Source organism: Sciurus carolinensis, chromosome 3 (genome assembly GCF_902686445.1).
Source record: "Sciurus carolinensis chromosome 3, mSciCar1.2, whole genome shotgun sequence".
NCBI classification, from domain to species: Eukaryota; Metazoa; Chordata; class Mammalia; order Rodentia; family Sciuridae; genus Sciurus; species Sciurus carolinensis.
The window spans coordinates 115,846,553-115,873,567 of record NC_062215.1 but is presented as its reverse complement, the minus strand read 5'-3'; the positions used below and the strand labels follow the sequence as shown (position 1 = coordinate 115,873,567).

The 27,015-nt window shown below is 36.4% G+C and overlaps 1 protein-coding gene across 1 annotated transcript in view; it reads left to right on the top strand.

Annotated features, from left to right (window-relative positions):
* The first annotated feature begins 71 nt into the window (after positions 1-71).
* Galnt3 (polypeptide N-acetylgalactosaminyltransferase 3) overlaps positions 72-27,015 on the top strand; it is a 39,394-nt gene continuing 12,450 nt past the window's right edge. Inside the window, 9 exon segments of the mRNA XM_047546992.1 lie at positions 72-718; positions 9,750-9,844; positions 15,383-15,510; positions 15,513-15,567; positions 15,569-15,750; positions 15,753-16,002; positions 20,031-20,203; positions 24,326-24,475; positions 26,429-26,663. Coding sequence (XP_047402948.1) covers positions 15,492-15,510; positions 15,513-15,567; positions 15,569-15,750; positions 15,753-16,002; positions 20,031-20,203; positions 24,326-24,475; positions 26,429-26,663 — 1,064 coding nt within the window. The 5' untranslated portion in view covers positions 72-718; positions 9,750-9,844; positions 15,383-15,491.

Genomic DNA, 27,015 nt, shown 5'->3' with positions numbered 1-27,015 from the left:
ATGAAATCTAGACTACATGGGAAAGGAAGCTCATCAGCCTAACTGGTGACAGAAGCTGCTAAACCCTGCCCGAGGAAACCACATGAGCCACCAGTTGGAGCCCTCATGAAGGGCTCCAACCTGGGGGTACCGCACCCCTTTATTTTGGCGAGCCAAAGTAAGGAAGTGCTGAGGGACTCTAGATTCGGTTTCCCTAGGACCCAGACTGTGTTCTGGTTATAAGGTGACCACTGCCACCAGGTCAGTACTGAATTTCTCAATTGTAGACCGCCTGGTAGGTAAGACTTTCAGAGAACCAGCCTCGTGGACTGCAGAGAGAGAGAGAGAAGCCGCGCGGTTGCGGCGTTTGACTGGGACGACGCTCTCGCCCCGCGCGCCGGGTCCTCGGTCCTCACCTGGAGCGCTCAGGTAGGGCTTGGGCGGGGCAGAAGGCTGGCGCGCAGGCGCGGGACAGGGGCCTCGCCCCTGCAGACGTCGCAGACTGGAGCTCACCTGGGAGACTCCTAGAGGAAGCAGAGCCTCGGTTCGGCCTCTCCTGGCAACGCGGGAGGCCCAGCGGGAAGGCAGGAGGCGGTGGCGGAGGAGGAGCTGGACTGAGCGGCAACTGTAGCGACAGCAACCGGAGTCGCCGCCGCCACCACCTGCACCTGGCTCCCGGCCCACGTCTAGCACCCGCCTGGCCGCCGCTTCCCGCCGCCCTGCCCTGCCTACTCGCCAGGTAAGCCGACCGGCCAGCGCAGAGGCCAGAGCGGGGGACCGGTGGTCCCTGGGCAGCGACGGGGGATGGTGGGACGTCCGTGGAGCTTCACTTGGTGGGTAGAGGGCTACGGGTCCCGGCGGCCGGTTGGAGAAGGTCTCGAGAGCAGGGTTTCGGTTGCCCCGCGGAAGAGGCCGAAAGGGGAGCCTGAGGCCGAGGGGAGGTGGCATTATGGGGGAAGACAGGTCACCTCTCTTGCTCTAGGTGCCCCCTGTCTATCCCCTTAGGGAGTCTCCAGCCGGAGCTCGACCGGGGCCAAAGTCCTGTGGCCCCGGGCTTGTGCGTGGAAGGGTCTCGGAGTAGGGGACAGCAGCGGGTGTGCCAGGCGCGAAACAGGCTTTACGCTGGGGTTTGCAGGTTGCCTGTCTCCTCCCTCCCTTGTGCCCCAGAGGGCCAAATCCGCGACAGGGAAGGGCACCGCTTTGCTAGGCAACTTTCCCAGCCGGACCCTAGACAGTCCTAGGCTGAAAACCGCGGCCGCCCCAGCCATTTAAATGGTTTCCGACTGGTTTGGAAAGCGCTCTGTGGTCGGGACACGGACATCCCTCTCACTGTGTGTCGGCTCTACACTTTTCCGGGTGCACTCTCCGAGCCAGAGTTGCGCCCACTTTCCTGTTTGATCGGGAAGACTTCAGTCCTTTTCTTCGTGGCAGGAGGAAATCCAGCTGCCACACACCAACCGTACACCATCTCGTTGGAGGACCTGTTGACTTAAGGACCTGTATATCGCGGATATGATTTGCCTGTGGCATATGACTCAAAGGTTCAAAAAAAACTTTGTTTCAGGATTCTGCCACGTCTCAACCTGGGTGTGCCAGGCCCAAATTCCTGCCCTGCCTAATTAGGCTTTTCTGAAGCCTAAGAATTAAGGGTGAAACACGCTTACCTTAGACTTTTATTTCCTTCTCTCACAAACTCATCAAGTAACTATTTCTGCTTTTGGAACCCCATCAAGTTACCCATTTTTCTGATTTTTACATGTTATTAAGTTAATATAGCTTGTTATGGGAGACAAATCCAAATTCTATTGTTAAAAATCAGAAGGTTACTACATTTGAATTTGAGAATGGCTGGTTGTGGGAAAATCTGTTTCTTTTTTCAGTGAATTAGTTTTTCTTTGCGATTTTGACTAAAATATATGAGGTTAAAGTCACACCCTGAAATTAGATGTTATTAAATTTATATTTTACTATTAATATCTGAAATCTAGCTTACATGTTAATTTAAAAATCCAAGTAGTTTATTTGTACCAAGCATCTTTCTTTCAATATTATTTTAACCATCATTTTTACATAGAAATTTCTAATAACAAATGTCACTTCCACTCCCTTGGTCTTTAGTTCTATCCTTGCTAGTTTTTAAAATATATTTAATTGCACATTTAACTTAAAGTGCCTTGGGCAATACATATGGTTTTTAAAAGAAGGTCAATTAAAAACTAAAAAAAAAAAAAAAAAAAAAAAAAAAAAAAAAAAAAAATCACAGCATAACAATTACTAATTCAACCAGGACTTTCCTACTTTTCTCAAAAGATCCTTACCTGCCTTCTTGATCTTGTTTTCTTACAGAGAAATAAATGTGTTAAATACTATTTAAATATTAGAGCAGGAATTAAAATTTGAATATTGACCTAATCTTCATTGTTTATAGGGCAGGTGTTGTCAGATTGTCTTTATTCTTATTTCTAAGGAGTAACATAATATGTTCTTGTGAGCTAGAGTAACAGTGTGCCTCTGTTTAAGTCTTTAAAATGGAGTGGGGAAGGGGGAGGGATGCCTTTCTACATTAAGATAATGCCTTAAAAAAACGTAGAATGTCCTCTAGCCCTACATTCTCAGGCTCCTCATCTTGCTTTGGATATCCAGTCCACCCATCCAGTGTGTGATAATCTGAAGCTGAAAGAGGCATTCTCACTTCAGTTCACCCTGAAAATGTGTGCTGGAGATAACATTATTATTCCAGTTGCTTGATTCAGGGCTCCTGGATCATTACATTTCACCACCCACATGGTCACTTATCATAAGATGTTTATCTTTTTTCCTTTCATGTAGTTTATAAGGTCTTTGTAATTATAGAATAGTCAATTGTTCTTGGTCCAGCTCTGATTTACCCTAATTTTTACTTCTCCAAGTGATGCCTGGCTCCATGGAGGCTCAGCAAGGCCATCATGCTCTTTCTCATCATAGATCACATGTATATTGAAGATGCCATGTGGATTGAGATTTTTAATCCTTTCTTGGTATTTCAGAGCCACAGTTAATTTTTTGAGCCAACTTGAACAACATTATTTAGTCTTCTGATCTTTTATTATATTGGCTTGAAACATATTTTATGAGGCAGTGACCCAGTATCTTCCATCCATTTGTACTACTCTAGATTTTTGGCTTTAAGCATACCTGCTTAATACCAGTGTTTTTAAAACATGTTTTAAAGCTACAGGGTCCAGCTTAAAAAAATGCATTTTATGCTTCAGCTGAATACACTCTTTAGTGTATGCATATATAAGTGGAACAAGTTTCATAAAACAATACTTAACTTTATAACATGAATGTTCCCTGTTATTTTATTTAAAAAAATTGGTCTCAACACACTAGATTGGTTTTATGACAATTAGTAGGCTGAATCACATAATGTGAAAATGGTGCTATCTGGTTTAATTGACATTTTTAAGGCTCATTTTTCTATCAGTGTTTCCCTACACACACACACACACACACACACACACACACACACACACACATACTCACACTCTCTCTCTCTCTCTCTCTCATGAAAATCAAGCTGTTTATCATAAAATCAAACTGTAATTCTAATAATCCTAATTAAACATTTCTTGGAGGACTTGAGACTCTAGGATCTTGATGCTAGATTAAATCTCTCAAATATTAGGAACTGCATGAAATCTCATTGAACATTATTGTATTTTAAATGGGTTCTCAGCATGCAGTATTGTATTTGGGAACAGAAAAAAAAACTAGAAATGTTTTTCTGAGAGAATATTGATGGTAACAATTAGCAAGTGAAAGTTTTAGACAGAAAAATAATTCTGCCCAGCTTTATTCTAAGTTTTATGGTTGATTTAGAGTTCTGGGTGGAATCTGAAAAAACAGAGCCCAGTATATTAGTTTGTTTAAATTCTGTTAGTATTTTACATCTTTATCTCTTATTATGAAATAGGTATAAGAAGCAAATGATAGGAATCCCATCCCTCCCCAAAAAATGCTAGATTGAAAGATTAGATCCCTAAGAGATTTGCCATGATATAGTCTTAGAAGCGCCGACTGGATAATTAGCCTTTTATAAATGATTTCAATTTTAATCTCCCCTCACATTCTTGGTGGAAAGAATTTTTCTACTAAAGAAAATGTTACTATATTAATATTTTGGAAGTGGTTGGTCATCTTCAGATACTTACAGTTCTCTGGTCCATAAAGCATAAAAATACATTTGGAATGACAGATCTTTTATGGGGCTAAAAGTGACTGAGAATAAAGGTGTTTTCAATTACCTGTCCAATTATGTATCAGTCATTTTCAGAATAATTAATATTATACAATTTAGGTCATTTTATCATAATTAATGTACTGTCAGTGGCAACATTGAATTCAAATCAATTCCAGTAATGGCAAGAGACCAAAGTGCATTGACTTATGGCAATGCAAAGACAAGTAGGACCCTGAATTGTAGGTCATTAGTGATTGTGGACAATTAGATTAAATCTCCTTAAGTCATTCTCAGAATTGGGCTCATATTTCTAGTACTAAATAAACTGTTTCACCAGGTATACCTTTTCCCTATACTTGTTTCAATTTCAAAATGTCTAATTTGCTCATCTATATGATAGCTTGCTAGATACCTTTAATAATAATTGGAGATTGTATACTTGTAAACCAGGACCTCATACCAGTTTCAGTTCATGATTTCTATCCACAAATGTTAGTTTATTTACCATGTCCTGTCCACAATCCCAATCAGCCTCCAAAATTCAAAATATTTAATGTGACTTATTTGATAGCAGAGCTTCAGCTCATTTGGAGCAAACCAAGAGTGAACTATCAGGAGATTATCTATCCCACATGGTACTGTAGTACGAGTTTGATTGCATTATACTGCCCCAGGTCTTTCTGAAGCACACTGTTACATTGCGTACATGAATGGTGTCACCTTTCTAGCATCTAAAACATTCTGGAATTTGAAACACATTTGGCTCGAGGGATTTGGTGGAATAGATTATGGATCTGTACTACTCTCCAGGTGTTGTGCCAGAAATTCAGCAGTCATGTTAATGCTCTTTTATTAACTAACACAATGGTTATGGTCTGAATATTTGTGTCCCTCCAAAATTCGTATGTTGAAATTTTCCCCCCAGTGTGTTGGTGTTCAGAGGCAAGAGCCTTTGGTAGGTGGTAGGTTGTGAGAATTCTGCCCTGGAAATGGGATTAGTATATTTTTAAGAGGTTTCAGGGAGTTTGTTAGCTTTACCATGTGAGCTCAATGAGAGGTGCCATCGAAGAGGAATGTGTCCTCACCAGACATTGAGTCTGCTAGTACCTTGGTTTTGGACTCCCCCTGCTTAAGATTGTGATCAGGAACTTTCTATCTATGAATTAGAATGTACAGTATTTTGTTTTAGTCAGCCTGAACAGATTAAGATAGCAAACATCAGCTCACTGAATCCCTTTCAATTTTACACCTTCCCACTCCATCACAAACTCCTGTAATACTTCTCCCCAATTCAGAGTCTTCCCAACTCAGAACTAGGGTTAGGACACCATAATGTAAACTAGAACTGTTCTCTCCTCAGTGTAGTCATTCAGCAACTTTCCATAACTCACCAGACAGAACCTGTGGCTCTCAAGTGGTCCCATAGGATCTGACCTTTATTTATTTATGGATTTATACTTCGTAAAACAAAATTTTATGTCACAGCAAATGTTCATTGTTCTTCCTGTGCTTTTCTTTCGTACTCTCCCCTGATGAGAGCACCTTCCCTTTTTTCTTTACCTCTATAACTCTTAATGGTCCTTAAGACTCAACTGAAGTCTTGCCTCCTTTAGGAAATTGCACAACCCACCTACACCTCTGTGTACACTTGAGCTGGCAATGTGTCCTGTGTATACTTCCACATGCATTTTGCATATGGTGTATATATATATGGGGGGGTAGAGAAAGTCTTCATACAAACACACATACACACACACATCACATCTTTCGGATTATTTGCAAAGCATGCAAGTTTTCTTCAAGCCTAATGTGGAGCAAGAAATAGAGTAAAATTGACGGCATGAACAAGGCCTGGGTTTTATCCTCAGCAATGAAAAAAAAAATGTCACAGGAGAGAGGCATCTGGAAACTTGTTTTTCTGTACTTAGTCTATTTAATTTGTATTGCTCTTATTCACATCTCATTCCTCTGAATTCCATGTTATTTTGGAGTGTTTTGGTTAAATTCCAAGACCTAGTTTTTATCAGTCAGAAGTGAAATGTCAACTCTGTGATCGGAGTAGCTTGCAGGTTTTGTTTATATGTGTATATTCCACAATTGAGAATATTACTCATAGTGAGGATCTAAAAGAAAGCAACTTAAAGAATTTGATTAGACTAAATCAAAAGAAAACAACAATAACCAAAACAAACTCCCCAAAATAAAACAGGGCAAAAGATTCCTTAAAGTCAGCTGTCTTTCAAATCCCTGACTAGTCCCTCGCCATTCTCTGCCAATTTTACCTTCTAAATAAATGTTTCTCAAATTTGTCCACTTTGCTCCTCCATTCCTAGCACTACCATCATCTCTTACATAGACTATTGCAGTAGCAATATTTGTCTATCAGAACTCCTTCTGACTTCTTCTAGGTGATTCCTTCCACTGACATCCAGAGTGACATTTTTCAAAATATATGATCATGAGAATAAAGTTGGGCATGGTTCAACTGCTGCCCAGCCCACGTGGTTCTCCCCATTACTGTGCTCTGCCTCCAACAGTTTGGGTTTTATTGCTGTGTTCCTCTTGCCTCCAGGTCTTTGCGGTATCCTTCTCCCAGCCTATAATACATTCTTCCCTCCCCCTTTGGCCTATCCAGCTCATACTCACCCTTCATGTTCCCATTTGATCTCCCTCTGTTTTAGCACTAATTATAACTGGAATTTTTCCACAGTCTCTCCCTGCTGCCTCCAATCCCAACCATGGAGTAGAGTGTAGACTATAGCATAAAGAAATAAAGTGCTGCTTTTTAACCTTTAAAAATTAAAATTTCTTCACAATGGGGGTAGACTTTAATATATAGCCCATATTTTCAAAAATTATATTTTTATTATTAATGCCTATTTTTATCAAGTGTTTATCGCCATAATAAGTATTGTTTCTTGTTTACTACTTACTGTGTGCACTTTTATGCCAGGCATATTTTAAGCAAATTAAACGAGTTAATGCACCTGATCTTTAAAGCAACTCTACAAAGTGTGTACTATTTTTCTCCCTATTTTAGAGATAGGAAATTGAGAGAATAAATAATTTGCTTCCATCTAGGAGGTAAGTGAAATCTCAGAGCCACGATTCAAATCCAAGCAAATCTGATTCAAAATCCTGTACTTCTATCCTACTTGTAAATAAAGTAATGTAAATAAAGTTTAATAGGATTATTGAAAGATTTACAACAGCAACAATTCAGTTCCTTCTCTTCCATCTCCCCAGTAACATTGCCTAAAAGCAATCACTCTCACCCTTTTAGATGTTTCTTCCAGTATTTACCTTTTGAAATAATGTGCTTATATTGCTGTTTCTCAATGCATCAATATTTGGCATTGACTTCACATTCTAGTAGATAAATATTTATATCTTTTACACTCTTTTGTCCTCTCTTTCTCAATCAATATAATTCTTACATTCTTTGGTTTGCATATTAGTATTTATTTATTATGATTGCATAAATATTGTTTGCCACAGAGCCAAATAAGTATATTGTGAGTATGATCATTTACTTGAAGCATTTTGTTTGTTTGTCTTTATGGAGATTTGGTTTCACTATGTTGCCCAGGCTCAAAGTCAGGGGCTCAAATGATCCTCCTGCCTTAGCCTCTCTGGTAGTTGGCACTATGGTATATGGTACATACGACCATAAGTTAATAATTAACTCATTTAAGAAAAATAAATTGCCTAATTTTTCCACGAATTTATTGACATATATATTTCTATATAGTCTAACATCTCAGTTTCACTTCCCACATAGTCTAACCTTTCAGATTTGTTAGTCCCATCCTGAAGCTCTCCATTCTCTTGTTCCAATTTGAACTGCTGCTCTCTAGGCCTGTTCCATAGCTTCTATTTGGTATTTCCCTTTGCTGACATCTCTGATGAACTCTCATTCCATAGATACTATGACTTCTTATTTAATCATTCCTTCATCTAGATGTAGTGCATCTTCTACTGACTTCCTGAGAAATGGTTTATGGAATTAAGAAATTCAAAATATTGAACGTATGAAAATCTTTTTCCTACCTTCACACATTTTTCTTTCTAATTTATTTTAGTGGATCCTCTATTCATAGAGTTCAGATTTTTCAGAACAACTTAAGTCTTTCTTTCACTGTTGCCCTCTGACACTCTTCCAGAACAGAGAGCACTGCATTAGTAAGTCCTTTTCAACAAGTCAAGAACACTTCCTGTACATACATCATAACCTAGCAACCTCCCTAGCCTCCACATTAATTGATTTTCTGAGTTCAACTAATTCTACCTTCCAAATCCCTTTTCTAAACCTCCATATCCCTTCTACCCATCTCTTTCCCAGGTTACTTTTAATACTCTTTTAATTGCCTCCAGTCCCCTATCTGCATCCCACACCCAAATCCATATTCAATACAGCTTCAAGGATAATCATTCTAAATTTCCCTTTGGGTCTTCACCTTCCTTAAAATCTATCAGGGCCCCTCCCCTTTGCCTAAAGAAGTATAAATCCTGTGGAATTAGGTACCCCTTCCTTACTGTTTAGAACTTGGCATTCAGCATATTTGCAATAGGCCTCCCTGTTTATGGTATTTGACTCTGCATGGTTCTAAGGAAAATTACTCTACTTGAGGTTAACTGTTGAAAGAAGAATTAAATTTTAGACAGAGACTGTTTTTTTCCAACTGGCTTTTATACATTAACCATGAAGAATGGGCAATGCAGGAATTTCAGGGGTGGTTGGAAAAGTAGAGGGGTAGTTTATATTTCAAATTAGGCACATTGATAGCCTAAGCTTAAAGGTAGGCAACTGTTTTATGTTTAATAAAAATAGTTTGATGTTGTAGATGATTTGTGCAGTATTTACTTTTATTGTTTTACATCTAGGGAGGTAGCAGTAATAGGGAAATGGTATTGGAATTTTAGAAGTGTTAAAGTTTAAGTTTTAGAATTTCTAGAGCAGTGATTGGGAAACTTACAGCCCTTGGGCCAAATTCAAAAGCCCTATTTTAGTAAGTAAAGTTTATTTAGAACACAGCTATGACCATTCATTTATATATTGTCTTTTTTGCCCTACAACTACAGAATTGAGAAGTTGCAATAGACACACATGGCCTGCAAGCAAAAAATATTTGCTGACTGACTCTTTATAGAATGTTTATTGACACTTTTTCTATAAGATATTGGAAGTTGAGAGGTACAGGATGTGTACCTACTAAATGAGTGGTGGGTAAAACTGTATAGAAAGCGCATGATTGAGCAAGCAATCTTACTCCTTTGCTCCTCCACTTTCTCATATTTTAATATTCTTGGGGCTTCAAAGGGTGACTGGGTAGACAGAAATTGTCTTCTACTTCTGAGTTTTTTATTTCTTCAAAAAGGAATGTTTGATTGGATTTATTTAGTGTATCCCAAATGCCCACCCTCAAACTACATTCCATAAAAAAGGACCAGTAGACATACCTTTCACTAAGATTTTGAGAAATGCATTAGTGAGGGAGTCTTTGCATCCGTTAAAAAAAAAAAAAATTGTGGTTGCTTTCCTTTGCAGGTTGTTGAGATTGCCTTCCTGATTTCAGTGGAGATAATGGGATCCCATAGTAGCAGAAGACAAGTGGCAGCAAGCACTTAACCATCAATGATAAAGTAGGTACATCTTTTATAATGTAAAGCAAGAACATAGAACTATCAGAGGGCACTGCCTGCAGGTGTTTCTGGTAGCTGATAATGTCTTTGGCAGAATCCCAGTGGCAGCTAATGGATAAAATAAGCAGCTAGTACTACAGTATCACTTGTCTATATACCAGCAAAAAAACTCTACTATCCCTGGCTGCAGAGAGAGAGAGAGAGAGAGAGAGAGAGAGAGAGAAAGAGAGAGAGAGAGAATATAAAAGAAAGAAAATTCTTGTTCAAAGAAAATTGAAGTTATAGCTAAGAGTCAGTCTCACCTAGTTCCAGATCTATGACAATTCATAGACCCAGAGCTCTTCTCCTAATGGACCAACAGCAACACTAGCAACTATGCTTTGGAGAAAAGGAAATACTCAGACCTTTAATATCAATTCCTAGGGAACCAAAATACCAAAGTGGAAACCTACAGCAGTCAACTAATAGATGGATTTGGATTCACAGTGGGCCCGGGTAGTCAGCAAATCCACCCTATGCTTATTTCCTTAGTTCCTCAATGGAACTTACTAGATAACTGGCAACATCTCTATATAATTGAAATGAGGACCTTAGAGCCTGCTCTCATTTTTAAAATAATAAATTAGAAGTAATACCATAACCCTAAGGAAATTGTTTAGATTGATGCTACCATCAGTCATATGAAATCTGCTTTGTGATATCTATTACATTTCCATTTGGCTGGCACAGAAGTTTGGTGGCTCTTAGAAAATGTAAACTATCATAAAGTGACTCCAAATGTGTCTGCCAACCTAAATGTAGTGCCTTTATCAAATCACACAACCCCTGGCATTGGTATGTAACAATAGATTTGAGTAATAACCTTTTTCTCTATGCCAACTTATAAGGACCACCAAAAGCAATTTGTACACCTTCACAGGCTTGCCTGAGGTCTAGGTCAGTTCTCTAGTTCTCAAAATCATAATCACCCTAATATCCCACCAATTTTCACACTGGTTAACTATGTGAATGATATCATATTGAATGGATCTGATGAGCAGAGTCTATCAGATAAAGCAACTGAGAACTAGAGGATGACAGATTATCTCCACAAAAATTCAGAGGCATAGCATGTCACCAAATTTCTAGGCATTCAGTGGTCACTATACTTGACAGGTCTTTTATGGATTTTGGAAAGAGCATAGATCACATTTGAATATGTTACTTCCACCCATACCTACAGAGAAACTTATGAGGTTGCCAGTTTTAAATGATGATCAGAGCAAAAGAAAGCTATGCAGAAAATTCAGGACACAGTGCAAGCTATACTACCACTTTAGCTTTTGAGGCTAACAAATTAAATGATTCTCTTAGTGTCTGCTGCAGATAGTCGTGTTGGGTGGAATGGAGGCTCTGGAAAGCACTAAGACCAGCATCATAATACACATCTCTAGGATTTTGAAATAAATATATTTCATCTCCAGATAAACGTTTACCCTTTGACAAACAGCTTCTGGCTTACTACTAGGTATAATAAATGTTTAACTATGTTAACTGGGTGTTGTCTGACCTACTTAGATGTAGGTTATCCATGGACAGCAGCTATATATCAACAGGTGGAAATGGTATATGAGATAGAGCCTGGGAAGATCTGGAAAATGTATGTCAAGTGAATGTCCAAGTGACTCCAGATCCTTCAATAACAACTTCCTGTTGTATTGCTGTGTGTGTTAGTCAGCAAATGCCCACTATGCTATGACAAATACCTAAGATAATTATCTTAGGTTAGTATGACAAATACCTAAGATAATTATCTTGAAAAGAGAAAAGGTTTAGTTTACCCACAGTTTGGGAGATTTCAGTCCATGTTTGGTTGGCTCCATTGCTTTTGGGTCTGTGTCAAGGCAGCACTTCATGGGGCATGTATGGTGAAACTGTTCTACTCGTGACTGGGCATGAGAGAGAAAGAGGAAGAAGCTGAGGTCCCTCAAGGTCATGCCCCCAGTGTCCAGAGACTTCCCTCTAAGTCATACCTCTTAAATGTTCTACCTCCTCTGAATAGTGCAATCATATGTGGACTGTCTTTAACAAACAGGACCTTTGGGGGATATCTATCCAAACTTTAGGACCTTGTTTCCTTTGACTCATGTACATGGCTTCTTGGGTATTTACTTAAACTCCTTGATAGAGGGAAAAAAAACTCAAGCCTGATTTACAGATGAGTCTACATAATATTTTGATATTGCCCAGGAGTGGAGAGCTGCAGAACTGTATATTTATAGTCCTATGCGTGGGCAATTGTGAAGGGCAGTAGAGAAAGAAAATTCCTTCAATAGACAGAAATTTGAATAGTACATATATTTGTCCACTTGTCTGAAATGAGAGATGACCCAAAGTATCAATCAGTATTGGTTGATTGGCAGTTGCTACTGGTTTATATGGTCTGTTCCTTGACCAGAAGATGAGTAACAAGGAAGTTTGAGGTTAGGCGGTTTGGTCATTCAAAATGTGAAGACCCTGAAAAAATTTGTCCCTAGCTCAATGTCCACCAAAGGATTTCTATTGCAGAGAATGCTCTTAATCAAGTAGACAAAATGGTACACTCTATGGATGTTGGTCAGTGTCCTGTCCCCGCTACCTGAATGTGTGTTCATTGGGTCTATGCACAGTGGCCTTGGTGGCAGGAATGAGGCTTTGTGTGCATGTGCTCAGCAACATTTGACTTCTCTAATGTGTCCTGACTGGTACTACTCCTGGGTTCCTAATCCAAAACAAACAACATTGAACTCCTTGGTGGATCAAAGAAGCTGAGTAGTTAAAAGGGTAGATTATGCTGCTTATCAATCTGTTGTTTCTGTCTTCAAGTTGCTGGACCTTGTAAATATTTTTCCTATTATAACTGGCACAATGTTAAATTCTGTCAGCAGAGGATACTGTAGGTACACTGAAGGCAAAAGGGGATTTTCTTCCTAATTTCAGGGATACTCACTTGTCAGGCTCTTTCTGGGCATAGTTTTCCTCCCTTGTTCAGGTCTTCACATGGTGTTCTCCAGTGCTGAGTACCTATAGGACACAGCTCTTTCTGAAGTTGGCAAGCCTCACCCCTGGACTTTCCCCACAGCTGGACTTGGGCAGTGGTAGTGTGTTCTGAAGCCACTGACATTATGGACCTGCTCTGCAGCCCATGTCACTGTTTGCCAAACACTCTTCCCAGACCTACACATGTGCACACTGGCAGTTCCACTAGATTGGGTGTCCAGGGAGCTGGCTGCCTAACCTTCATTCCAGAAAGTCAGAGCCATCTTATTCCCATCTGCACAAGAAAAGTGCTCTTAACTCAAGCGAAGGACAGTCTATCGATGCCAGCAGCTAGCAGTTTTGCTCAACACCTAGCTAGTTCCAGAGTTCTCTGCCCTCTCCATAAATGTCTTCTCCTGGGACTCCTGAGGGCAGATTTTGAGCAAGTCCTGCATTTGTTAATTTTGTCACTTTACCCATCCATCTCCTCTTCTTCCCTTTCTCTTACCAAGTCCCATGATTTAATTTCATTTCCTGTTCTTTCTTGAATCATTCCTTTCCACCTTCTTCTGGTGCTCATTATCTCTCCAATATCACCTTTACTAAGACTGAAAATTTTTATAATTTTTCTAAAGTATAAATTTTATTATGGTCTTTTCTTCAAATCATTCAATTATTTTTATTCCATCCATTTAAAAAAAAAAAAAAACATGGCACATTCCAGATTCACTGGAAGATGTTCAAGGGTCTTCATGAACTGGTCTTTAACTGACCTCTGAACCTCATCTCCTGCCATCCCCCACCTCTGATTTCCACCACTGCTAAATTAAAGGCTGTCCACGTCTTTTCTCATTTCTGTGACTTTACGTCTTCCATTCCTTCTTGCTTCTTCTTTCTGTTCACTTGCCTAAAATTCATTTACCTTTCAAAAGTCTATTCAACATTATCATTCCTGGGAAATTTTCCATAACATTTCTCAACCCTCTGTGTTACTTTCAGTGTCTCTGTTTACAGCATGTATACCCCTGCTTTGTGATTGCCCATTGACTTGCTGTATATTTCATACTAGTCTCTGCTTCTTGAAGGTATTGCCTATCTTTACTTTTGTAGCTACACCCTAGAACAATATTTGACTCTTAAGAAGTTACACAAATGTAATTGTGTGGTTCTGCAACTCCTTATATGAAGTTTTCAAATATAGGGGGAAAAAAACTTTACAGGTCACTTTATTCTTCAAATAAAGTTATTAAAAGCAATCAAAGCTCAGAAACATTGACATATAACTTTTACAAGCAAAATACATCAAAATTCAGGTATCTTTATAAACCAAAGTTTTAATTCCATACTGAAAAGAACATAGAGCAGTTCAATTAGAACTTAGTTCTGCCTGTTTTGTTTATTCAGCTTAAAATTTCTTGCACAAGGACAGAGAATTCATCATAGAACTTGGTTTTCTTATTTTAAATTTAGTTATAACTTTAGGAAAGAAACCAAATAGTGTCAAAGGTAGTTTTCACTGCTATAAAGGGCATTTCCTTTGAAGTATATTTAGATTTTAGGGACAACAGATATTTTCCCTCCCCTTTCTTCTGAAAATAACCTTATTGGCTATAATGGTGCATATAGTATGCAAGTGATTGAAATTCCTTCATATTACATATTTTTTCACTATCATGAGGAAAATCGACCTTCACTATGATTCCAGGCTGTCATCAGTGTCCTTTTCTTCCTCTTTCTTTTGCTTGTGGTGGTTCACACTAGAGTTTAGGAAACTTGACTTGATGTTTTTATGGTCAACTGCAGGTACATTCCATCAATTCATATTCTACCTTTTGAATCCTGGAGACCTTCAAGTAAAGTTAATGCATTTTCTTTTTGCTATTAATTTTGTATTTGTATGAGGTATTGAAAATAGCTGTTATGTAACAATGAAATTAAATGCTCTTGATTTTCTTATCTTTATGGGGTATGTCAAGATTCACAAGTATTATCAGGTGAACAAATCTGGAGAATGCCAGAGTACTTATTGGCGAAGCTGCTGTATTACCTTGGCTAGCTGGGGTAGTGGTTCACAAGTTAAGGGCAAGCTGTATAAAATGAAACCATTAGAGGTAGATGCCTCTTAAGAGCTGTCAGTATTACCTTGCTTTTCTGTGGATTCTCCCCTTGTTAGAATTCCTTTAATGAAGTTCTTTGATGTCTTGGTTATCAACTTAATACATTCTTTTAAAATAAAACTCAAAATATATTTGTAAGAATAATTTTATGCAAATAATATGGTAAATATTACCAGAGTTAACAAAAATATGATTTTTTCAAGAGAAATTCACTTTTTAAAATATTTTGCAACTCCAATTGTAGCTGATTACAACAATCTTTTTTCCAAAGTATAATTTTCTTGAGGGCAGAATATCTTTGTCTCTTTGTTAACCAGAGTGTACTTTGTTTGTAGCTTCTGTTCAGTTGTTGTTTGAATGAATAAATTATACTATGCCTATAGGAATGAATAGCTACTAATACATTTATCATTTCTATTTATAGGTTTTACCATTTAAAGAGACCTTCTTGCCAGCAAATCTATGATAAAAAATAGAAGTAACAGAGGAAACAATAACTATTATTTGTCAAGTAACAAGCATTTAATGTCAGAATGGCTCACCTAAAACGATTAGTAAATTACATATTAAAAGACATTACCATAAAAAGTTCTGGAAGCTTGGTGTAGTAATTTTTTCTTATAATAGTTTTGATTTTAATGCAAAGAGAAGTAAGTGTTCAATATTCCAAAGAAGAATCAAGGATGGAAAGAAATATGAAAAACAAAAACAAGATGTTTGATTTAATGCTAGAAGCTGTAAACAATATTAAAGATGCAATGCCAAAAATGCAAATAGGAGCACCTGTCAGGCAAGCATTGATGTTGGTGAAAGACCCTGTTTGCAAGGATATTATACAGCAGCAGAATTGAAACCCATTCTTGACCGCCCACCACAGGATTCTAATGCACCTGGTGCTTCTGGCAGAGCATTCAAGACAACCAATTTAAGTATTGAAGAGCAAAAGGAAAAAGAACGTGGGGAAGTAAAACACTGTTTTAATGCTTTTGCAAGTGACAGGATTTCTTTACACCGAGATCTTGGACCCGACACTCGACCTCCTGAGTATGTTGAAGACTATTTATTATTTATTGGTTATTACCAGGGTTTGAAGGGGAGAGGCATTAGCTAAGGCAGTTGCTTATTCTTAGCCACTCTGAGGCAGAATATCAGCAAATATTGTTGTTTTAATCTTTTATTTTTTGCTTATAATGATTAAGGTTACTACCCATACATCAGCCTGGTGATACAGACGTGAAAAGTTATTAGCTTTTAAATTTAGAAAGCAGAATTCTAGATCTGACTTCTATACACAAGGAGATCTTTTATTCTTAAATGCTGTGATTTCCCTATCTATTTAGAAGGAAATATTGGACAGTTTTTATAGAAAATGTAGGAGGTTGAGAAGGTTTGTTCACTTCTCTGTGTGTTGCTATACAAAAGAAATGTTTTAAAATGTGCCAAGATTTTATAGCTACTAGATAATGTTTTATGGATTTTTAACTAAATCTTAGACTTTGTGCTGCTTTGAGTGAGTAACCATGTTTTCGAATGCCCTATTTTTTGTAAGCTTTCTCTTAATGAAGCTATTGTAACAATTATTAGTAAGATTCTTTTGTCCATAATTCTGTTAATTTCCCATATCTATAGGGTTGTTTCCCTTTAGATACCAAATGGGCAACACTCATTCGGGTCACTTTGTTTATATGTTTGCCTCAAATGTAGGCTATTTTAATTAAAATTTCTCTCTGGGACCTAGTGTGCTTTCTCTGTGTCCTTAGTTTTGTTATCAGTGAGGTAATCTTCAAATGGGATTTTGAATTGCAAAGGCTAAAATGAATTTTTGAAGTACATAATCAACAAATAGCAAGCAAGCAACACCCACCTATTTTGCTTTCCTATTATAACAGATTATTTTTGGTTGTGAACCTGAAGAAAAAGGACTTTTGTGGTCAGCTGGTTTATTATTACTTCACTCAGGTTTTTCTAGATTTGTAATTTTGATTACGTGCTTCGACTATGTGAGTCCCTTAATATTGAGTTTGTACAGATTAGATTTCTATCACTCTGCTGTAATCTGTGTGATCTAAAGTTAAATGGTTCATTTTAGATGAATGTGTAAAGAAACAAATGTTTATGAAATATTAAGTTATGACATACACAGTTCCTTTCTTAATAGACTCAAATGCAGTATTTACTGATTTGGGGAGTGTTCTTGACTGAAAAAGCAGTCCACAACAAAAATCAATAAACATGATTTTTGTTCTTTGAAATGACAATATCATCTCAAGATGAGCTTTTTTATTATAGTCTTAAGAGGCTACAATGTTTGGCAATGTTAATGGTTAAGTAAATAAAAAACAACTAAGCACATTAACAGCATTTATTTTTTGTTTATATGTAAAGACTTGTTTATTACATTGGACAAGATTTTGTGGTCGCAGTGGAGATTTGTTTCTTTTTTCTAATGCTGGGGATTGAATTCAGGAGTACTCAACCACTGAGCCACATCTCCAGCCTTATTTTGTGTTTTTATTTAAACACAGGATCTCACTGAGTTGCTTAGTGCCTGCCCTTGATGAGGCTGGCTTTGAACTAGTGATCCTACTGCCTCATTCTCTTGAGCCTCTTGGATTGTTCCTTAATTTGAAGGTCACCTATATCAACAAGGAAGATATTTTCCATGCTCATTAGACATATACTTGTAATCTACTTAATGCAGATGATCATGTGACTAATTTAAGCAAGTTTCTATGTGCTCAATTTTTCTAATGGTTGACTGGAAATATGTAGTCACTTTGACAAATTATCTTAATTGCACCATTTTAAATAATGTGAAATGACTTTAAAGGATGGATCTAACATTAATTATTTCAAACTTCATAGAGTTGGTAAAATCCCACTGTGGAATTTTATCATTTGCATTAATGGTAAAACATGATACTTTACTGTGGTAGCCCTGCCTTATCATTTTTTAACTTCTAATATTAGTAGTTATCAATTAAGCAAATAAATCCTATCTTAAACTGAAGGAAATCCTTTGTAAGATTAAGTAATAACATTGTGTTAGTGTGAATGTTTGTGCACTTTTATACTCTATACCTTCAGTACTTGATAAATATTGTATTAACTAACTACATGGCAAATAAAGGTAGGAAAAAAATGTAATCCCCAATTCCACTCTCTCTCTAAAGTGCTTATAAGACAATAAATCCTGAAGTGCTTCTTTTCCTTATACCTCCTTAAGAAAGAAAATACTACTCCATGGAGTTTTTCAGCATTTTTGCTTATTGTTTATGTTGGTTTATAAACCTTTATGTGTTAAAATATGAGCTTATATTTAGTAGTTTATTTTGTGTAATTATTGTTCAAGTGAATATATAGTTTGCATTTGAACTTTATTTTCAATTGGTAGTTTATTTAAATCCAATTAAGAATAAATAGCTTGCTTTTATTCTATCAAATGAGGAAGAATGGGGTGCTTCTGACCACATTCATTCTGACCAGGCGCTTGTGTGGTGCTCTGAAATCATGGTGACTCTAAAGAGCAGAATCACTTTCATTCCACAACACTCTCTCCTTTTCCTCCTCAGTGCTATTGACACCTTCTCTCCATATTTCACTCCCAATCTAATTCCATCCTTATCACTATAAATATTCCACTCTACAGACCTGCTCTTTGAAAAGGATCCTAAAGACATTCCCTCTGAGGTATAACAGTTATAAAGTCATGAAGGAAAGAATTTGTGCATCCTTTTAGGGTGGCCTCCACTATCAGGTTGGGTGCTACAGTGTCTCCCATGCCCCACTGGGCCCTGGAAAGCAATGAAGTGTGTTGGGCTCTTATCTCCAAGAGTGAATGATTTACTTCCTTATCTTTGGGTTCGAGAAGCACTATATTTATAGCGCGGGAGGACTGACTGGGTAGGAGGATTTTATAGTCTGTTGTCCAAAATTGTACCACCACATTTGGTATTTAAGTGACCTTAAAGATGTGGTTGCTTTGTATATCTTTTCCACAGTCCACACATGGTTTGTTTTATGTGCCTGTGTTTCGAAGTCCTCCTCCTGTATGTCATTCACTTTAATCTCACCTCACTTCAGTGAGCCAGGCACTTCGATCATCCCCACTCCCACCTAGAGGCAGGTGGCCTTGATTTAAATCCCTGTTTTGGTTCTAACCTGCTATGTAATTTGAGCAAGTTACTTCATCTCTTTGCCTCAGTTTCTTTATTGGTAAAACATAGCTACCAACACCCAGTGACTTAAATAAAGATTATTTTTTCTGAGGAAAACATTGTTATTAAAATGAATTCAAAAGCCATATGTAACTGATGTCGTTAGCTAGTGGATAGCACCACTAATTGGTCAATAGTACTTAGGATTTCTCTTCCTATGCCAATTAACATTGTAGACAGTGACAGAAGCACTAGACTTTACTTTAAACTTCTAAATATGTCCTGTGAAAAGAAATTTTTAAATTGCAAAAGTAGAGTACATTATTGGAGCAAAATCTCTAAAACGTGAGAAAGAAGCATATGTCTGATGATGATTTACTTAAGATGTTAAGTTTGTGGTAGGCTGTTTTCCCCCTCTGATTTAATATATTGATTAAATTAAATTGATTAAATAAACTTGATAAATAGGAAACACACATTACATATTTATCGTAGTATCTAATAACTTCTACAAAGATGAGCATTCAATTGAGTTGCAAATAAGAAAAATGAATGATTTCTGCAAGAAAAGAGAAATTTGTTTTCCACTCAGCAGTTACCAGGATTTTCCATTTTGCATGTTGTTTCTTTTATAGATTATTTTTTATATAAAATGCTATTTGTTTTTAAAAATTATACTATCAAGAAAACACATGATAACAAGTTGTAGTTTATATCAGTGGACATGATCTCTGGGTGAATAATCTGCTTGTAAATTTTGTATTTATCCATTACACTTATATAGCATTAAGATTATCTTCCATAGAGAATATTTACTCTCATTTTTTATGGTGAAGATTAAATAATGATAAACTTAGCAGTGAAATAAACTAATACAAGTCTTCTTTGCTCCTCTACTTTTTTGGCTTCTTCTAGATGTATTGAACAAAAGTTTAAGCGCTGCCCTCCTCTGCCTACCACCAGTGTCATAATAGTTTTTCATAATGAAGCATGGTCCACGCTGCTTCGAACTGTCCACAGTGTGCTCTATTCTTCACCTGCAATTCTGCTGAAGGAAATCATTTTGGTGGATGATGCTAGTGTAGATGGTAAGCAAGTACATGCAAATTAGATTGTTTTCCTAAGTAAATCCACGTGTTGGTATACAAAGTCTACTTGGTTATATTGCGCTTTCTCCATGCCATCCAGGAACTTGAATATAATAGTTTGGATGGTGTGTATAATGAATGAAAGTATAATCCAAGCATGTCCATATTCCAATATTTTGGAGTGCAGAAATGTATGAAATGATATTATTCATAACTTTCTAGTTCTCAATGTGTTGCTTTTATTTTAAGGCATAGTGGTTAGGAGCACAGATGTGAACCTGGAGGCAGGTGGCCTTGATTTAAATCCCTGTTTTGGTTCTAACCAGTTATGTAATTTGGGCAAGTTACTTCATCTCTTTGCCTCAGTTTCTATTGGTAGAATGGGGATAATACTATACTCATCAAATTTATTATAACACATGTCATTATTATAACATGTATTCAATCACTAAAAAAAAAAAAACAAAAAAAACAACAAAACCCACAGTCAATTAAACTAACATGCCATTGATTTTAAGAAGTATCTAACTGTGTTGCTTAGAACTGGGGAAGTACAGAACTAGCATATAACTACTACGGTTGTTTTGAAGAATCAATGAGTTAATATAAGTACATATCAGTTGACAAAAAATGGTAAATCAGTAGTTAAATCACAAAATAGTCAATACATCCTATCATCCTATATTATTTTTCTCAGTATCAATATTTAACTGAAGGCCTCATGAACACTAGACAAACATTTTACCACCAAGCTATATCTTCATCCATTGCCTTTTAAAAATGTTCTGATATTATTTTTAAAATTAACACAATTCTTTAATGCATTTCCACTTGAAATTTTAAGTCGGGTACTAAATTGCCCATTTTAAATTGGAATCACAAGGGTAATCTAACAAATACCCTAATTTGCTAAATTTTCAAAATAAAAAGTATTTTAAGTATCAAACAGATTATCTCAGTGACTACAGAATTTACCTCTGAATGAGCCCAGGTTTGGAGCCAAAATTTTGAAGGTCTAATGCCAGCTCATGCACTAATTAGTTGTTTTCTTATCTCTAAAATGGGAATAATACTCTTCTATAAAATCCAAAGCACTATCATTATATATACCGATACTTTTTATGTATGAGAAAAGAAAAAAATCCTTATTTACATTCCATCAGTTGTAAAATATATCTAGATTTCAGACATTTTCAGACATGGCAATGAGTGAAATAAAAATAAAATTATTTACTTGGTTTATTTTACCATTTCTACACACAATTCTAAATGTTTTCATATTTTCAAAATTAAATATTTTGAGTAAATTGGCATTGTATTCTCAAGATACATGAATATTTAGGCAGAAAAGTTATTTAACACCAGAGATTTTTGACTGGATGTGAAATCTATACCCCAAATGTTGGAGTTTTATAATTCAAGTCCCCAGGATCAGAATATATGTTAGAGAGCTCTGATTTTCATCTCTAATACCCTTGCCTAGGTTAGTTTGAGACTTAATCTTGATCCACTGGTTTATTTAGGGCTGGTTCTGTTCTGGTTTCTTCCTTATTTTGTCTAGTTGGACTACAGTCCCTGGGTTTCAAGAGATGACTGATTAAGTTCTACTCACCTGCATATGTTTTACCTTTAGAACAAGAACAACAACAAACTTGATCCTAGAAATCTTATCCTTTGGTTTCTTGAATGTTTTCTCTCAAATGACTTTTATTTGGGTTGATTTTCCAAGTAGTAAGAAAAATAGGGACATGGTAAGTTTACTTTTAGTAAGCCTTCAGTTGAAGGTACTATTTTTGTTTAACCACACAAACAAATTTTAAAAATTAAAGGAAATAAGAATGAAAAACATATAATCTGTTTGAATCGTTTTAACCTTTTCATTTCTTCTGTAATGATGTCTAAATAAATGTATAATGTTTATCTTATCCATGTCATAAATCTGATTTTAAAAGCTGACATTTTCATATAACTTTATTATTAGAAATTTATTTTACCTTCAAAACTTTTTTTTCCATGACAGTGATGGACAGATGTTACTAAACATTTGTCTTTTCTTCACACCGTAGCATTACTGTATATTACACTACAGTGAGTAATATCCTCAAGCTTATATCACGTTTTTTCTTTTGCATTATACCATTAGATAGTAAGTTGGGAGAAATAGGAATGCTTAGTCAAAGGATCTGAGTATTTTATAATTCTTCATGACACTTGACAGAAGATATGGGACAGTTTTCTTAGTGAAACTTATCTTTGCTTTCTAGTGTAATTTGTCATTGAATCAAAGAACTATCCAATGAATACCTACTATGGAAAATATGTCCCTCTTTGCTGTAAAGGAGCCTGTGAAGTAGAAACTAGCCCTTGATTTCAGTTTACTTAGAGAAAAGAGCATACATATGTAAATTGTCAGATAATAATAAAATAGTTAAATTCCAGGAATAGCAACCAAAGAGCTTTTCAGAGTGTAGGCCATATGTTAGGCCCTATATTAATGTGGGGTATTTGTGCAGTAATCTCTCATTTTATCCTCCCAGCAGTCTCCTGTGTTGATGAGTCCTATTATCCCCATCTTATCGATAAGAAAGTGAGGTACAGAAAAGGTACAACAGCTTGTCCAAATTCACACAACTAAAAGTAATGGTGCCTATAAATTAAACCCAGGGCATCTGGTCCCCTATATCTTTGTGTGCTAAATCTCCAACATGAGGATTATGGGACTAAATTTAGGGGACATATAAGAATTTACATGAAGTTCAGAATAAATTTTAAAAGTTTTTGATAAATTCAAACAATGAGAGTCCATACTGAAGGGAATTGTAGTAAACCCTTTTTAAAATATCAATTCCAATTAAGACCTTTGAAATTTTATAACTCCTTTAAAGTAGAATATATTTATGATTACATATATTTTTTAAAAATTCCGAATGTCTTTAAGAGATTTATTTCTGAAGGTGTTAAAAAGTTAAGAGTACTACTCTGAGATAATAGTGTTTAGATGGATTACATTTTCTATAAGGATTGTTCATAGAGTCTCACCTCCCTTATGAATGCTTAAACTTTAAATTAGCAACTCTCTATTCTGTATCACCAGAGAACTGAAAAATCATATATAATGCCACAGAAAGTCAATGTTGTCTGTATTTGCTTCTGAAATATGGCTGAAGCAAATATCTACCCCAGGATATTATTGACTTTTTTTTGTACTTCCAAATCTTTTGAGGCTGTGATCTGGGCCCAAGAAGACCACTTGAAGAACTGCATTAAGTACTTAATGAGAAATCAAGAATTTAATGGCAAAAAGTAGGCTGGAGGTGTTGTTTTAAAATATGAATAGCACTTGATTGACTTGATTAATGGATTTTTCTTTCACCTACCGTCTCAGCTTTTGCTTATTATGTATTTCCTCCAAATTGGAATATTGAGTACCTCAAATTATATACCCATCATTACAGTTCTGCCTGTTTTTCATTTCCTGATTTACATGCTCCTTCTTTTCTCTCTATTTTTGCTGGAGAAAAATCTGTCAGGAGACTCCAAAACTTTCAAAATTTTTCTGCTGAGTCTTCATAGAAATGTTCCCAAAATGCTGTGGCTCTGGACTTTACTTCTTGTCTTTTTCTCAACATTTTGTTCTAAAATTGTTTTGATCGCTGCCTAAATATCAGAGAATCAATCCTTTTGACGCTAGTGACTTTGCATTAAGATTTCCAGACTTAAATACCAATTTGAAAAAGCACTGAATATCTTTTTGACCCAAGTCCATTTATTTTACTCCTATAGTCAGTCTGCTTTGAACTCTCTTTTTTTCCACCCGCCTGGGGTCCACTCCATTTAAGTCTCTCACTTTCTCCCAAACACACTGTATTTATTTTTTTGAAGTATACAAAATAAGCATGTGTAATAATTTTATGTTACCTTAGTTATGATCTGCGTATAGAGCCCCCCTTTTTCCCTGTAAAGAGTTGAAATAAGACTTTTTCACTTTACCAGAAGAAGACATGCAACTATTAACATTATGAATTTGGAGGAGTCATTGTCTGTGGTTTCTTTAGTTTTAACGTAGTATGCAGAAAAAATAAATATAGAAAGCATTAATCTTGATTTTATTTTTCCCTACAGAGTACTTACATGAAAAACTGGAAGAATATATAAAACAATTTTCTATAGTAAAAATAGTCAGACAAAGAGAAAGGAAAGGCCTGATCACAGCTCGGTTGCTAGGAGCAGCAGTAGCAACAGCTGAGACGCTCACATTTTTAGATGCTCACTGTAAGTATGTTTGTAGATAGAACACCTTCCTTTCTCTTCCTTCCCTTCCCTCAATTTAGAGGTTAATTTTCATTAGATGCCTAATTGCATTATCTTGAACAGCATTTTTAACTGGTCATAACAAAGATAAGGACTCTGCCTAGGAACTTCACTTTATATAGCTCTCAGCTCTTCTGTGTTCAGGTCTCCTCAACTTAAATGCTCTCCATGACCAGCTTTCCCAATGAGGTATCCTTACCTAGAATTTTTTCCCCTCAGATATTCATTTCTACACTTTAAAATGAAAATTTATTTAAAGACTTAAATCAATCCTGATATTAAACTTTGTCTCAGCTAACCATTTTTAAACGTTTATATTTCAGTTCTTTTTTCATGCCAAATTATGGCTATCCTTTCCCAAGTTATTTTTCTCACTCTTTCATGGATATTGTTAATTTTTCTCTGTTTTTGTTGCTATTAGTTTTTTTTTTGTATTGTAATATTTTTCAGTATTAAAGTTTTGTTTATATATTTGCTTTATGTTTTGGTGGTACTGGTGAACCCAGGGCCTTGCTCCTGCTAGGCAAGCACTCTATCATTGACCTACTTCCCCAGTCCATAGTGTCAACATTTTAATAATATTTAGAAAGTATGCTTGGACCCAAATGTGCAATTGGCATGGTAAATATTAATAAATGTTACTTAGTACCTGGAGCTATAGATTTAGTGGGTTTTACTTATTATATGAGTGTTAAACTTTGACCTGGTCCACCTGTAGTTTATGTTTGACCCAATAACTGGTTTTGAGTATACATTAATTTTTACAGAAGGACTTTTGAATTTGCTTGAATTATTTAGAGCCATTGCATCCTATATTCTCTTAATACTGGGCATTAAAAAGACAAAGAAAGATCTAGAGAAGCTGTTACAAAGGAAAACACCATTCTCTAGCATTTCTTCTTCTGTCCAAAAATATAATATTCAACTGGGCATTCTTACTCTTCTGGGGCATGTGTCCAATGGTCCTTCTGGACAATGACTGCCAAATGTTCCTCAGTGGGGAGCCCAGAATAGAACTGCATATGTACTGTTTGACCTTGGTCAGTTTATGAGACAGCCTGCCCCGTGACCAGGATCTACACCTTTCATGGGTTTCCATGGCCCCTACTCTCTTGGGCTGGGGCAGATTTGAATGACTCTTCTTCAACTGCTAAAGTTAGAATATTGTGACTCTTACTTATTTTTCCTTATGCCCTAGGGAGAAAAATGAAGTTTTCCATTACTTTACCTTTCTTGGGGCAAGGGACATGTTAAAATTAGAGTACTTTGGGGACTAGATGGAAAGGTTACCTTTGATTCATAGCCTCTTTTAAAGGGACACACATCACTGAAACTTAAACACATTAGTATCATTTTGCTTCTTCTAGGAGAAAAAGGCCATCTGAAGGAAGATTTTCCTAGCCTTGCTCCATCTTCCTTTACGTTTTTTTTTTTTTTTTTTTTTTTTTTTTTGCTGGGGATCGTCTACCAACTGAGCTATCTCCCCAACCCTTCCTTTACTCTTTTCATCCTTCTCCTCACAAGACACATTTAGGAAATGCTCTCTTTGGGAGATCTATCATACAACATTGTGACTATAGTAATGAATATATTGTATACTCAAAGTTGCCAAGATTATATCTTAAATGTTCTCACCAAACATGCACATATGAGATCATAGATATGTTAATTAGTTTGATTGTGGTAATTATTTCACAAGAATAAATATATCAAAACATGTCACTGGACATCATAAATACATAAAGTTTTTATTTGTCTATTTTAACTCATTAAAGCTGGAAAAAAGAAATCACTACTACATACATGCTCAAAACACAGAATCTTATTCTCATTTCTCTATAAATTTTCACCCTAATGACTAAAGAAAAAAAATCAATGTTCTCACTGAATTAACAAAAATTCTGTCTTCTTCAGGTGAGTGTTTCTATGGTTGGTTAGAACCTTTGCTGGCCAGAATAGCTGAGAACTACACTGCAGTGGTGAGTCCAGATATTGCCTCCATAGATATGAACACATTTGAATTCAACAAACCTTCTCCATATGGAGGTAACCATAATCGTGGGAATTTTGACTGGAGTCTTTCATTTGGCTGGGAATCACTTCCTGATCATGAGAAGCAAAGAAGGCAAGATGAAACCTACCCAATAAAGTAAGAGAATTGCTCTCAAAGTCTTATATTCACACTGTAATATCTTTTACTGAATATGTATGGACTCTGTTTTTGCAGCAGTAGTCTCTGAGTAATTCATACTAAACAAAGCGAAGAATACAATTCCGTATATAGAAAATAATTATGTAATTTATTTAGGCACACATGCATGATATTACTGAGTAGTAAGCTGGAGGTAGAATTAATCTCTTCCTCATAAATCATTACTTAAGAATCTTAAAGAATGGTTGGGAGAAGACACTTACTAACCTTGGAGAGGACACTGAGCAGTTATTTTTTCCCAAAAAAACTTGACTTTTAAGACAGTGTCTGTAGGAGAAATTTGAAGTTG